The 14,237-nt window shown below is 39.4% G+C and overlaps 1 protein-coding gene across 2 annotated transcripts in view; it reads right to left on the reverse strand.

Moving 5' to 3' along the window:
* Positions 1 to 14,237, reverse strand: part of CFAP20DC (CFAP20 domain containing) — a 263,974-nt gene that overhangs the window by 160,672 nt on the left and 89,065 nt on the right. For both annotated transcript variants that reach the window (XM_040246530.1, XM_040246529.1), the window contains exon 5: positions 10,885 to 10,999. In XM_040246530.1, coding sequence (XP_040102464.1) covers positions 10,885 to 10,999 — 115 coding nt within the window. The remainder of the gene's footprint in view (positions 1 to 10,884; positions 11,000 to 14,237) is intronic.

The following is a 14,237-nucleotide window of genomic DNA, read 5'->3' on the forward strand; positions in this document are numbered from 1 at the left end:
GTATCCTGCATCGGACATAGACTGGCAATTCGATTCTTACATGATATTATACATGTTTCAATGCCATTCTCCCAAATCATCTCACCCTCTCCCTCTCCCTCTGAGTCCAAAAGTCCGCTATACACATCTGTGTCTTTTTTGCTGTCCTGCATACAGGGTCATCATTGCCATCTTTCTAAATTCCATATATATGTGTTAGTACACTGTATTGGTGTTTTTCCATCTGGCTTACTTCACTCTGTATAATCGGCTCCAGTTTCATCCATCTCATCAGAACTGATTCAAATGTATTCTTTTTAACGGCTGAGTAATACTCCATTGTGTATATGTACCACAGCTTTCTTATCCATTCATCTGCTGATGGACATCTAGGTTGTTTCCATGTCCTGGCTATTATAAACAGTGCTGCGATGAACATTGGGGTACATGTGTCTCTTTCTATTCTGGTTTCCTCAGTGTGTATGCCCAGCAGTGGGATTGCTGGGTCATAAGGCAGTTCTATTTGCAATTTTTTAAGGAATCTCCACACTGTTCTCCATAGAGGCTGTACTAGTTTGCATTCCCACCAACAGTGTAGGAGGGTTCCCTTCTCTCCACATCCTCTCCAGCATTTATTGCTTGCAGATTTTTGGATCGCAGCCATTCTGACTGGTGTGAAGTGGTACCTCATTGTGGTTTTGATTTGCATTTCTCTAATAATGAGTGATGTTGAGCATCTTTTCATGTGTTTCTTAGCCATCCGTATGTCTTCTTTGGAGAAATGTCTATTTAGTTCTTTGGCCCATTTTTTGATTGGGTCATTTATTTTTCTGAAATTGAGCTGCAGGAGTTGCTTGTATATTTTTGAGATTAGTTGTTTGTCAGTTGCTTCATTTGCTATTATTTTCCCCCATTCGGAAGGCTGTCTTTTCACTTTGCTTATATTTTCCTTTGTTGTGCAGAAGCTTTTAATTTTAATTAGGTCCCATTTGTTTATTTTTGCTTTTATTTCCAGAATTCTGGGAGGTGGATCATAGAGGATCCTGCTGTGGTTTATGTCGGAGAGTGTTTTGCCTATGTTCTCCTCTAGGAGTTTTATAGTTTCTGGTCTTACATTTAGATCTTTAATCCATTTTGAGTTTATCTTTGTGTGCGGTGTTAGAAAGTGATCTATTGGCTCTATGGGAAAAATAATCTTTAAGGGAAATATTTAAAAACAATATGCCACACTTTCAGTTTGTAATAAAATCTATAACATATTCCATCAGAGTTGTGGTACAAGAAAATACAACTCCTAAAGAGTAATTCTATTTAAATGACAAACAGTGGGTATTTGAGTGGTAAAAATTACTAAAAGAATTTGGTGTTGTAATTTATCATACTACTTTGTTATATCTCCAATGAAAGATTCATTTTCAGCAGTATCTCATCCCCAGACTTCCTATTCAAATAGAATTAAATTCACTGTACATTAATACATACTTTGGTGGCAAGATATTGATGTTCATTTGATACCATCACCAACTAATTGAAATTATATTAAAGAAGAAGTAAGATTGATTTCAGTGAGTCCTGACTAAGTGGCTACCTCCACTGTTTAACAGGATGGTTATTAACTTTTAAAACTGCTCTTGTCACTGAAAACCTAAATTAGAAGTATAAAATGTTAAGATGAATCCATCATAATTAAGAATAACATGAAAAATAAAATTTTTTATTAGATAGGGTGAACATTCTACAGTAACTGGAATAGTAAGTAGCCTCTAAATAAATATTCATGTTGGTGTGGCTATAAAAATATCAACTCTATTTGCTGTCTCTGGTTATGTGAAGGCTTTAGCTAAGGAACCAAGGAAAACTGGACCATTTGGCAATTTCCTCAAAATTAGGGGTTGCAAAGTATAGGTGAGGGGGGCCAGGTAGGTCGCTTAAATGAGTGAAACAGAAAAGCTCTGATTGTACCCACATTCTTAGAATGGAGAAGATTAAACTTCATAGGAGAACTTGCAATTGCCACTGAACTCTGACCTCCTGATGTTCAAGAAAGCAAAGTCAGTTAATGTCTCAATTTTTTAAAAAAGAGGTCAGAAATTTTATGTGAAATTGCCTCAATTAAAATGTCAGCTGAAATGCTTTTAAAATACTGTATTTTGAAGTTTATCAACAAAGTATCTATGGCTCTTTAAAAGCAGAAAAAAGTGAAAAGTGCTTTGGTAAAAAGCAGAGAACTGGGGCCAATATAACACCAACGCCAGGCAGAAGAAGGGGACGACAGAGGATGAGATGGTTGGATGGCATCACAGACTCGATGGACGTGAGTCTGAACTCTGGGAGATGGTGATGAACAGGGAGGCCTGGTGTGCTGCGATTCATGGGGTCGCAAAGAGTCGGACACGACTGAGCGACTGAACTGAACTGAAGCACATCACAAAGCTTATACAATTTGTCCATGATAAATTCATTATTTTATGTTCCAAATTAGTAGGCATATTAGGACCTGTCGATTGTTCAACAGTTACTAAGCACTTAATATGTTGTATACACATAAGGACGGAAGCACATCACAAAGCTTATACAATTTGTCCATGAAAAATTCATTATTTTATGTTCCAAGTTAGTAGGCATATTAGGACCTGTCGATTGTTCCACAGTTACTAAGCACTTAATATGTTGTACACACATAAGGACTACGGATAAAAGCCAGATGAGATATGCTGACAGTCTAAAGGGGGAGACAGACAAGTAAACACAGAATTAAAGTGCTGGGTGAACAAGTGTTATAAGAATTATGAATCTGTGGATGGTAATGATGATAACTGTACCTAAAAATGTCTAGTCAACAGAGAGGAAACCATGGAGGGCTTCCTGGAAGATGTAGCACCTAAAGAGCAAATAGGAGATAAAATCCTTATCTAAAGTTTGGCCTATGTGTGTAGATTATAATTACATACAGAATGATTGCTTCAGATTTCAAAACCATATTCAAAAACTTCAGTTAGTTAATTGACAAGGGTGACTGAAGTCACAAAAGCGAGGTAATGACAATCCTGATTTATTAACCACACACAGAATAATGTATGGGTCTTACATATGATTTAACTCTTGGAAACTACCTAATACTGAACTCTAAACAATCTTAGATGAATAAGAAAATCATACCCAAATATATGACAATGGATATAATTTCACTTGTAAGGCACTAAAGCATTTCCTAGGGCTTTCCTGGTGGTGCAGAGGTTAAAGTGTCTGCCTGCAATGTGGGAGACCTGGGTTCGATCCCTGGGTCGGGAAGATCCCCTGGAGAAGGAAATGGCAACCCACTCCAGTATTCTTGCCTGGAGAATACCATGGACGGAGGAGCTTTCCTTAATGTCTTAAGCATTAAGCACTTCCTTAATGTCTTAAATAATTTAACTTTAATAACAGAAGTATTTGCATTTAATCTTTTGCATTTGTGAATGTTTAATATACAATGAATTAAAATAATTCTCCTATAAACAGAAACCACCAATGTATTCCACAGTCCAGCTCTATGTGTTACTGGGTTCAGTCGCCAAGATTTCTCAGACTCAAAACCCTAGTTATCTTTGATTCCTCCCCCTTCCCTGTTTATATCCACTTTAGCATCAAGCCCAGTGGATCTGCCTACTAAAAACAATGGTCAGGATGCTCCCATGTCTCTACCTTCCATTTGCTCAGGGCACTGCACTGATTCATACATCAAAACTTGTTAATGAAGTTATTTATGGCCTCTTGATAGCAACATTCCCAAATATTTTCACATACTTTCTCTTAGCAAAACTTTGTTGGTTTTGACACACTTTACTCTGCTTCATGCTTCACATCACTTTCTTATTGTTGCCCTGCCTCCTTCTTCCTTTGCCCATCCTTTTTCCTGGGCAAGTCCTTGCATTTCCTCCTCTAGCCTCTTTTATTGTTGCTTCTGCCATTCTCTACTCTCTTTGTAGGCAATTTCATCCATTCTCATGAGTTTAGGTGCCACTTGTATGCTGAGTTCAGTTCAGTTCAGTCATTTAGTCATGTCTGACTATGCGACCCCATGGACTGCAGCATGCCAAGCTTCCTTGTTCATCACCAACTCCCGGAGGTTACTCAAACTCATGTCCATCAACTTGGTGATGCCATGGAACCATCTCATCCTTTGTCGTCCTCTTCTCCTCCCAACTTCAATCTTTCCCAGCATCAGGGTCTTTTCCAATGAGTCAGTTCTTCACATCAGGTGGCCAAAGTATTGGAGTTTCAGCTTCAGCATCAGTCTTTCCAATGAATGAAAGTGAAGTAGTTCAGTTGTGTCCAGCTCTCTACGACCCCATGGACTGTAGCCTACCACACTCCTCCATCGATGGGATTTTCCAGGCAAGAATACTGGAGTGGGTTGCCATTTCCTTCTCCAGAAGATCTTCCCAAGCCAGGGATTGAACCCAGGTCTCCCGCATTGTAGGCAGACGCTTTACCGTCTGAGCCACCAGGGAAGCCCTTCTAATGAATATTCAGAACTGATTTCCTTCAGGATGGACTGGTTGGATCTCCTTGCAGTCCAAGGGACTCTCAAGAGTCTTCTCCAACACCACAGTTCAAAAGCACCAATTCTTTATAGTACAATTCTCACATCCATACATGACTACTGGAAAAATCATAGCTTTGACTAGACGGACCTTTGTCAGCAAAGTAATGTCTCTGCTTTTCAACATGCTGCCTAGGTTTGTTGCAGAAAGGCGGACCACTTCCAGGGCCTGAAACTGGGCTCTTGTCTAACACTTGGAAATGAACTGTCTGAGGAGACACATGTGCTGACAAAGCAAGAGACTGTATTGGGAAAGGGCACCTGGGTGGAGAGCAGTAGGGTAAGGGAACTCAGGAGAACTGCTCTGCTGCGTGGCTCGCAGTCTTGGGTTTTACGGTGATGGGATTAGTTTCCGGGTGGTCTTTGGCCAATCACTCTAATTCAGAGTCTTTCCTGGTGGCGCACACATGCTCAGCCAAGATGAATGCTAGTGAGAGGGATTCTGGGAAGTGGACGGACAACTGGTGTCTCGTTTTGATCTTTCCTGAACTCTTCTGGCTGGTGGTGGCTTATTAGTTCCATATTCCTTATCAGGATCTTCTGTCATAAAACAACTCATGCAAATGGTTACTATGGTGCCTGGCCAGGGTGGGAGGTTTCAATCAGTGTGCTTCCCATAACAGGTTGGTCATAGCTTTTCTTCCAAGGAGTAAGCATCTTTTAATTTCATGGCTGCAATCACCATGTGCAGTGATTTTGGAGCCCCCGAAAACAAAGTCTCTCACTGTTTCCCCCTCTATTTGCCATAAAGTGATGTGACTTGATGCCATGATCTTAGTTTTCTGAATGTTGAGTTTTAAGCCAACTTTTTCACTCTCCTCTTTCACTCTCCTCTTTCACTTTCATCAAGAGGCCCCCAAATCACCCCAAATTCTCAATCTGAATGTTTCAGACTCCTTTACCAACATTTTCATGTTTCCTTTCTAACCTTCTTTCTCCTGGATTTCTATGTATTGATTCTGTCGCCAGTCATCCAAACTAGGAAGCCAACTCAGTGTCATCCTTGATTTTTCCTTCTTCATTTCTAATTAATTTTCAATTAAAACTATTACGTATAGTTATTTTTCAATTCCGCTTCCTCATCTACACTGATTTCTATTTTCCAACTTCAGGACCTCATTTCTTTTACCTAGATCATTCATCTACTCATTCATGCATTTTTAGAATTACTGACTGTCTCTGTGTGTGTCTTCCTTGTGCAGTTATGTCCAACTCTTTGTGGCTTCATGGACTGTAGCCTACTGGGAGAGTGAATTCCTGGGTAGGTTGATAAGAAGTCTGGGGTCCCTGAGGAGGGGAGAGGGGTCTGGGGCTCTCAAGGTGGGTAAAGGGGTCTGGAGTTCTTAAGGAGAAGAAAAGGACAAATGTTTTTTTCTTTAAGCTCAGAGCTGATGATTGCACAACAAAACATCTTGCTCAAGGATATGTTTTCCCTTAAACTCTGTGATTATATAACAACAATGTATCATGCTTGAGGACATATTTCTCCTTCTTAAGAACCTTCAGACTAATCCTGTTATCTTAAAATGTATATTCTGGAATTGGGTCTGGTAAGACCTTTACAACCTTTAGACATTCTTTTGACTTACTGTAATAACCAATTGAAAAAGTATATAGCTCCCTTGCTAAGACTAGTGAGGGGAGCACTCTCTGTCCCCTTTCTGATGTCTATGTCAGAAGCTTCCTCTGTCCCTTTATATACTTTAATAAAACTTCGCTACGCTGGACTGGAAGAAACACAAGCTGGAATCAAGATTGCTGGGAGAAATATCAATAACCTCAGATATTCAGATGACACCACCCTTATGGCAGAAAGTGAAGAGGAACTAAAAAGCCTCTTGATGAAAGTGAAAGAAGAGAGCAAAAAAGTTGGCTTAAAGCTCAACATTCAGAAAACGAAGATCATGGGATCTGGTCTCATCACTTCATGGGAAATAGATGGGGAAACAGTGGAAACAGTGTCAGACTTTATTTGTCTGGGCTCCAAAATCACTGCAGATGGTGACTGCAGCCATGAAATTAAAAGACGCTTACTCCTTGGAAGAAAAGTTATGACCAACCTAGACAGCATATTCAAAAGCAGAGACATTACTTTGCCGACTAAGGTCCGTCTAGTCAAGGCTATGGTTTTTCCTGTGGTCATGTATGGATGTGAGAGTTGGACTGTGAAGAAGGCTGAGTGCTGAAGAATTGATGCTTTTGAACTGTGGTGTTGGAGAAGACTCTTGAGAGTCCCTTGGACTGCAAGGAGATCCAACCAGTCCATTCTGAAGGAGATCAACCCTGGGATTTCTTTGGAAGGAATGATGCTAAAGCTGAAACTCCAGTACTTTGGCCACCTCGTGCGAAGAGCTGACTCACTGGAAAAGACTCTGATGCGGGGAGGGATTGGGGGCAGGAGGAGAAGGGGACGACAGAGGATGAGATGGCTGGATGGCATCACGGACTCGATGGACGTGAGTCTGAGTGAACTCCGGGAGATGGTGATGAACAGGGAGGCCTGGCGTGCTGCGATTCATGGGGTTGCAAAGAGTCAGACACGACTGAGCGACTGAACTGAACTGAACTGAACACAAAAGCTCTTGAGTGATCAAACCTGGTCTTTGGTCCTGAAGAGAAATCTTCTTTGGAGATCACAAACTCGACATCATTCACAGTAAGCTATCATTATCAGGCTCCTCTGTCCATGGAATTATCCAGATTGCTATTCCTGGAATAGGTCGCTAGTCCCTTCTTCAGGGGATCTTCCTAATTCAGGGATTGAACCTGGGTCTCCTGCATTGCAGGCAGATTCTTTACCATCTGAATCTCCAAGTGTCTAGGAGGAGTCAGGTCCTGCTATAGGCACTGGGGATACAAGACTGACAAAATGATACAAACCCTGCTCTCATGGAGCTTACCTTCTTGCTACAATTGCAATCACTTTCTAACTGGTCCTGCTGATTTCCAGTCTCATCCTTCCCACCCATCCTCCAAAGTGATATTCCATCTAAAATGCATATCTGACCAGGCACTCCTCCTGCAAGCCCTTTAGTAGCTCCCTATCACCTATGAGAATAAAAATTCAGGATCTGTGGCTGTAAACACAAAGCCTTCCAGGAGGTTGCCCGATTTTCCTCTCCAGCCTTACTACTTTCCTACTGGTCTCTCTTCAGCAACACTGAATTATCGGACTTACCTGTGCATCTCATGCAGCTCCTACTACTACTATTTCTCTTCTAGGAATACCACCCCCACTCAACCTGGTTAATGCCTTCTTATCTTTCAGGGCCCAGCTCAGGCATCTTCTTCTTTAGGAGCCCTTCTCTGATCATTCCGCTGGTGCTCCACAGTCACTGTGGGTTCTGCTCACACAGCATGTACTACAGGATACAGAACTGCTCTGTTTAAATATGTCTTAGTTCATTGGACCATAAGCTTCTGATGTTTTTTCACATCCATTCCTCTACTGCTACTGCCCTAGTCCTTATTAATCCCAGTCTGGAGTACTGCATATGATATCCTCGTCTGCACTTTTTAGTCCCCTCAAGCCATTCCAAATGTCACTACCAGATTAATCTTCCCAAGCACAGAACTGACTGTATGTTCTTCTTCAAACCAAGCTTAATAGCTTCCTTTTCTCTCTAAAGTGACTCCAAAAGAGTGGAATATGCATTGCATGTGAAATGGTTTTAGATTGTTCATAGGCATGGCATTAAATGGCTATGGATCACAGAATACAAATTTCCCTCTAACAGTTTTGTTTCTATCCTAATTATGCCCAAGAAAATGTTTCTGCACGTATCTAACTCTTGATAAGTTCCTGTGAATTTAAGAGTAGGCCTCAGGACAGAACCCTTGACAGGAAATAGTACTTAACTAGACTTGCAAATACTGTTTGTTTTCAGTGTGTTTACTGTTATGGTTAATTTTTATTTTTGTAAAGTTATACTGGTTTTCCATTCATAAGTATGATATAACTTAAAAAAATAAATTTAAGTAAAAAAATAAAGTTGAGTTGGTTTAAAAGGAAAGTATTATTTACACTGGAACAGTTAGTATCCAAACATGGTAAAGTCATGAGAGTAGTACTGAAATGACTGATATTTGAAAAAGACTAGTCAGTCATATCAGGCCAAAATTTATTAGCCTGTAACCTACTGCTTACCTACTTATACATTATGCCGCTTGGGGTCTCAGAGGTTACACAAATCTCCCAACCTGTACCAAGCTATTGGATTACAGAACTGAGGTTTCCTTAAGGCTACTTTAAGAAATCTGGCAACAATGATGCATCATTCTCTCTTCTCCAAATATGCACAACTTTCCATTTCACATGCAATGCATATTCCACTCTTTGGGAGCCACTTTAGAAAGAAAAGGAAGCTATTAAGCTTGGTTTGAAGAGGAACATACAGTCAATTCTGTGCTTGGGAAGATTAATCTGGTAGTGACATTTCGATTGGCTTGAGGGGACTAAAAAGTGCAGACGAGGCTATCATATGCAGTACTCCAGACTGGGATTAATAAGGACTGCTGCTGCTGCTAAGTCGCTTCAGTGGTGTCCGACTCTGCGACCCCATAGACGGCAGCCCACCAGGCTCCACCGTCCCTGGGATTCTCCAGGCAAGAACACTGGAGTGGGTTGCCGTTAATAAGGACTAGGACTAGAAATGCTCAGTTTTGCATCTTTACCTGTTGAAATTCTACTAATACAGTTCTTCAAAGCCCACGAAAAGAACAATCTCCTTCATGTTCAGTTCAGTTCACTCAGTCGTGTCTGACTCCTTGCGACCCTATGAACTGCAGCACACCAGGCCTCCCTGTTTATCATCAAATCCTGGAGTTTACCCAGACTCATGTCCATCGAGTCGGTGATGCCATCCAACCATCTCATTCTCTGTCTTTCCCTTCTCCTCCTGCCCTCAATCTTTCCCAGCAGCAGGGTTTTTTCAAATGAGTCAGCTCTTCGCATTAGGTGGCCAAAGAATTTGAGTTTCAGCTTCAACACCAGTCCTTCCAATGAACACCCAGGACTGATCTCCTTTATGATGGACTGGTTGGATCTCCTTGCAGTCCAAGGGACTCTCAACAATCTTCTCCAACACCACAGTTCAAAAGCATCAGTTCTTCAGTGCTCAGCTTTCTTTATGGTTCAACTTTCACATCTACACATGACTAACTGGAAAAGCCATAGCCTTGACTAGACGGACATTTGTGGACAAAGTAATGTCTCTGCTTTTTAATATGCTATCTAGGTTGGTCATAACTTTTCCTTCCAAGGAGTTAAGTGTCTTTTAATTTCATGGCTGCAGTCACCATCTACAGTGATTTTGGAGCCCAGACAAATAAAGTCAGCCACTGTTTCCACTGTTTCCCCATCTATTTCCCATGAAGTGATGGGACTGGATGTCATGATCTTAGTTTTCTGAATGTTGAGCTTTAAGCCAACTTTTTCATTCTCCTCTTTCATCAAGAGGCTCTTTAGTTCTTCACTTTCTGCCATAAGGGTGGTGTCATCTGCATATCTGAGGTTATTGATATTTCTCCCGGCAATCTTAATTCCAGCTTGTGCTTCTTCCAGTCCAGCGTTTCTCATGATGTACTCTGCATATAAGTTAAATGAGCAAGGTGACAATATACAGCCTTGACGTACTCCTTTTCCTATTTGGAACCAGTCTGTTGTTCCATGTCCAGTTCTGACTGTTGCTTCCTGACCTGCATACAGGTTTCTCAAGAGGCAGGTCAGGTGGCCTGGTATTCCCATCTCTTTCAGAATTTTCCACAGTTTATTGTGATCCACACAGTCAAAGGCTTTGGCATAGTCAATAAAGCAGAACTAGATGTTTTTCTGAAACTCTCTTGCTTTTTTGATGATCCAGTGGATGTTGGCAATTTGATCTCTGGTTTCTCTGTCTTTTCTAAAACCAGCTTGGACATCTGGAAGTTCACGGTTCACGTATTGCTGAAGCCTGGCTTGGAGAATTTTGAGCATTACTTTACTAGCGTGTGAGATGAGTGCAATTGTGCAACTGTGAAACCTTTTCTTATCCTTTAGTCAGATCAATTTCTATCCCTTTCACTGTACCAATAGCACATTTTCTCTCTACTGTGCTTCCTATCACAGTTTTGGTGATACTCTACATATTCAAACAATTATATTTTTCCACCTCATAAATTTTAAGCTCTTTCACTGGAGGGAAGAGAATACACTTTTAAATGTGTATTCATTTTTAATACACTCATGTAACCTAACAAATTCTTCATATACAGAGCAGGCCCAGAATTAATATTTACTGAAATAAATTTAATATTTTAAGCAATATTCATGTTACACTTACAATTTTGCGCTTGATCATGAAGAGTGGGATTTTTGCATGAAGAGGGGTTGAAGACAATTCCTTATGGACTGTAGATAAATACAATCTTCTTTTTATGTTCCTCAAATCAGTAATTCTGAAAAAAGAGAGAGAAGATAAAAAGATTCCCATCAATATAATAACCACTTTTTTGGATAATCATCAAACTGATGTAACCTATCATATAGGCCCTTTTCAACAGGGAGATCAAATGCAGAATTTAAAAATTGCCTTTTTCTTTGAAGAAGTAATAAAATGTCGTCCTTAAATTCAAAGTGCACACATACCTGAGTGTATAAATTCACTTAATATGCTAATTTATTTCAGTACTCTACCCTATATTACTAGTTTTCCAGCATATGAAAAAATTCAATTTGTATGAACTGAGAAGCTGCTAGCCTTTAATAATCATGCTTGTTCCAGCCCCTTAAGCTTGTGTTATCTTGGGACATACTGTCACCTACTAAATAGGAAACCATTATAGGTTTCTTTTCCTAAAAATTCACCTGTCATTTTATATAGGCTCTTGGCCTGCTTAGAGACAGACACAAAACACTGACTGTCGGTTTCACTTTCCAAGCACATATCTTCAAGCCAGAATTATAATACACAAGTTTATTGCTCACTACTCAGGTCAACCCACAGTGATACCAAGGACACTGAATCTGAACATCTTTAATAGAATTAGACCACAGCTATGATCACAGAGATTAGGTTTGGTTCAAACTGATAGAGGCTCATTTTTATGTTCTGCTTCTTTTAGGTCTCAGAGGTAACAGAGCAGGCTTAAAATAGCCAAACCTGTTTCAAGCTGCTATACTGAAGTACTGATGCTTCCTTAAAAACTGTCTTTTAATTCTCCAATAATAGTGGTAGTTAGCCCATTTTTGAGCAACTTTGGGTGCACTAACTGCAAATTTTTTACAATTAGCAATTTCTCAAGAAGACATTTCATTCAAATATACTGCTACCAATATTTATAGTGTAGTTAACTACAGTGTAAATAACACAGGCTTTTCCAGACCTATCCCTTGCCTCCCCTTCCCACTTTTCTAATCTTATTAAAACTATCACTGAACAATGTTAAAAAATAGGTACAATAAATATTAGGAGAAATGATTTCAGAATACTCCCCAGACCTAAAAATTCTACCCTACCTGAATTAAACAATACCATAAATTCATTTAAGAAGCAATAAAGCCTTTCAAGTCATTGTCAGAGTTAAGGTTTAAAATGTAAAAGTGTTAACACTACTAAGGTTTTACCCTTACAGAGATAAGAAAATGTAGAATATCTGCCCTAAGGTACCATATTCAAAGTGGGATATACAGTTGGAGTGGAGGCAAAAAATATTAGATCACCTTTCATACCAACCTTTTAAAGTGTATTTATGTAACTTTCATTACATATATAGTACAGCAATATGTTTATATATATTTGAAATAATAAATGTATCCATATGGTTGGTTAGTGTGCTCAAACATTTTACCATAGGATTCAGGATCAAATATGTTTGTAAGGCATTGTCAAAAGGGCTGCTATTAACTCTCTTCAGTAGCACGTACTGATTAGGAAATGAAAGACTATACATAAAACAATTTTGCAAAGAAAATGAGAACAAAAAATTCCCTTGAATCAAACAAAATGTTTGATTGCTATCAACCAAAAACTTATTTCAGACACCATTTTATTAAGGTTTGCTTTGCTTGTAGGGATAAGACTATGGCATTTTTATTTGAAGAGGTATGGACCAAACTCCAAACAGAGGACTATCTGAGTATACTTCCACTTCATCAACAGATGGAACAATAGGAACATTCATTCATTCACTTTTTCAACCAATATTCCCTGAGCCAAGCCAACATCCTAGGTATACATTGGGGAATACAACAGTGAAAAAAATCAGGATCTCGACCTTCCTAGAGCTTCTGCTGCTGCTGCTAAGTTGCTTCAGTCGTGTCCAACTCTGTGCGACCCCAAAGACGGCAGCCTACCAGGCTCCCTCGTCCCTGGGATTCTCCTGGCAAGAACACTGGAATGGGTTGCCATTTCCTTCTCCAATGTATGAAAGTGAGAGGTGAAAGTGAAGTCGCTGTCTTGTCCGACTCTTAGCGACCCCATGGACTGCAGCCTACCAGGCTCCTCCGCCCATGGGATTTTCCAGGCAAGAGCTTCTAGTCCAGTGGAAAAGGCAGGTAAAAAAAGTATAATGAGACAAAACAAATGCAAGTTATTCCAAATGCAATGAAGGAGAAAAAAAAGAGACTGAACTAGAAAACATCAAGAAATAAACTACTTCAGACAGTAAAGTCAGCAGGGCTAGGACTTAATACATAAGAGAGAGACATGAGATAGAAAGGAGAGGTAATAGACCAAATCATGCTGGGGCTTTATGCTAAGGTAAGGAGTTTATAATAATGTACTATGCACAACAGGAGCCTACAAGAGGGTCAACATTCTACCATGCATGATGAACAGATATCATAAAGATAAACAGATATGGTCTCTTTATTTATTGGGGTAACATTTGTATAACTGAAATGTACAGATTTTAGTGTTCAATCTCATTTATGTATATGTGTTTGTGTGTTTATATATATATAAACTGAGTATTTTCTTGCATGTTATCATAATGGTATCTTTTTATTTGGAAATAATCTCTAAGTTAGAGAAAAGTATCAAGAATAGAACACAGAAGACTCACATATGCTTTATCTAGATTAACTTACTGCTTAATGATGAGTTTTAATTAGCAGAAGTTTTTAATTTTCATGATGTCCAGTTGATCATTATTTATAGCAGTGCTTTCTGTCTTAAAAAATCCTCACCTACTCCAAAGTTGTGAAAGTACTTTTCTGTTTCCTTTCACATCTTTATAGCTTTAGTTTCTACATTTAGCCTACGATTTATCTCACAGCAAGTTCTCTGTACTGTGTGAGGTACTGGGTACGGTTCTCTCCTTTCTGTATGTTTATCCAGCTGTCCTACCATCATTTATTAAAGACTTCTTTACTCACTGAAATGTCTTGGTGCTTTGCTGAAACTCAATCGACTATAAATATGTACGTGTGTGTATTTCTGGACTCTTTACTCCATATTAATCCATTTGCTTCGTTTACCCATTCTTACACCAATGTCATACTGCTTTCATTACTGTAGATTCACAGTAAGTCTTAAAACTAGGTAAAGAAACTCTTCAAGTTGGTTTTGTCTAAGATCTGTTTGGCCTTTGCTTTTCCATACAGATTTTAAGATCCTCTTATTTTCTGCTAAAAAAAATAAAAGTAATTGAGAGTTTAACTGGATTGTGTTGAATCTATTGATCAATTTAAGGA

Source organism: Oryx dammah, unplaced genomic scaffold, assembly GCF_014754425.2.
Source record: "Oryx dammah isolate SB20612 unplaced genomic scaffold, SCBI_Odam_1.1 HiC_scaffold_9, whole genome shotgun sequence".
NCBI classification, from domain to species: domain Eukaryota; kingdom Metazoa; phylum Chordata; class Mammalia; order Artiodactyla; family Bovidae; genus Oryx; species Oryx dammah.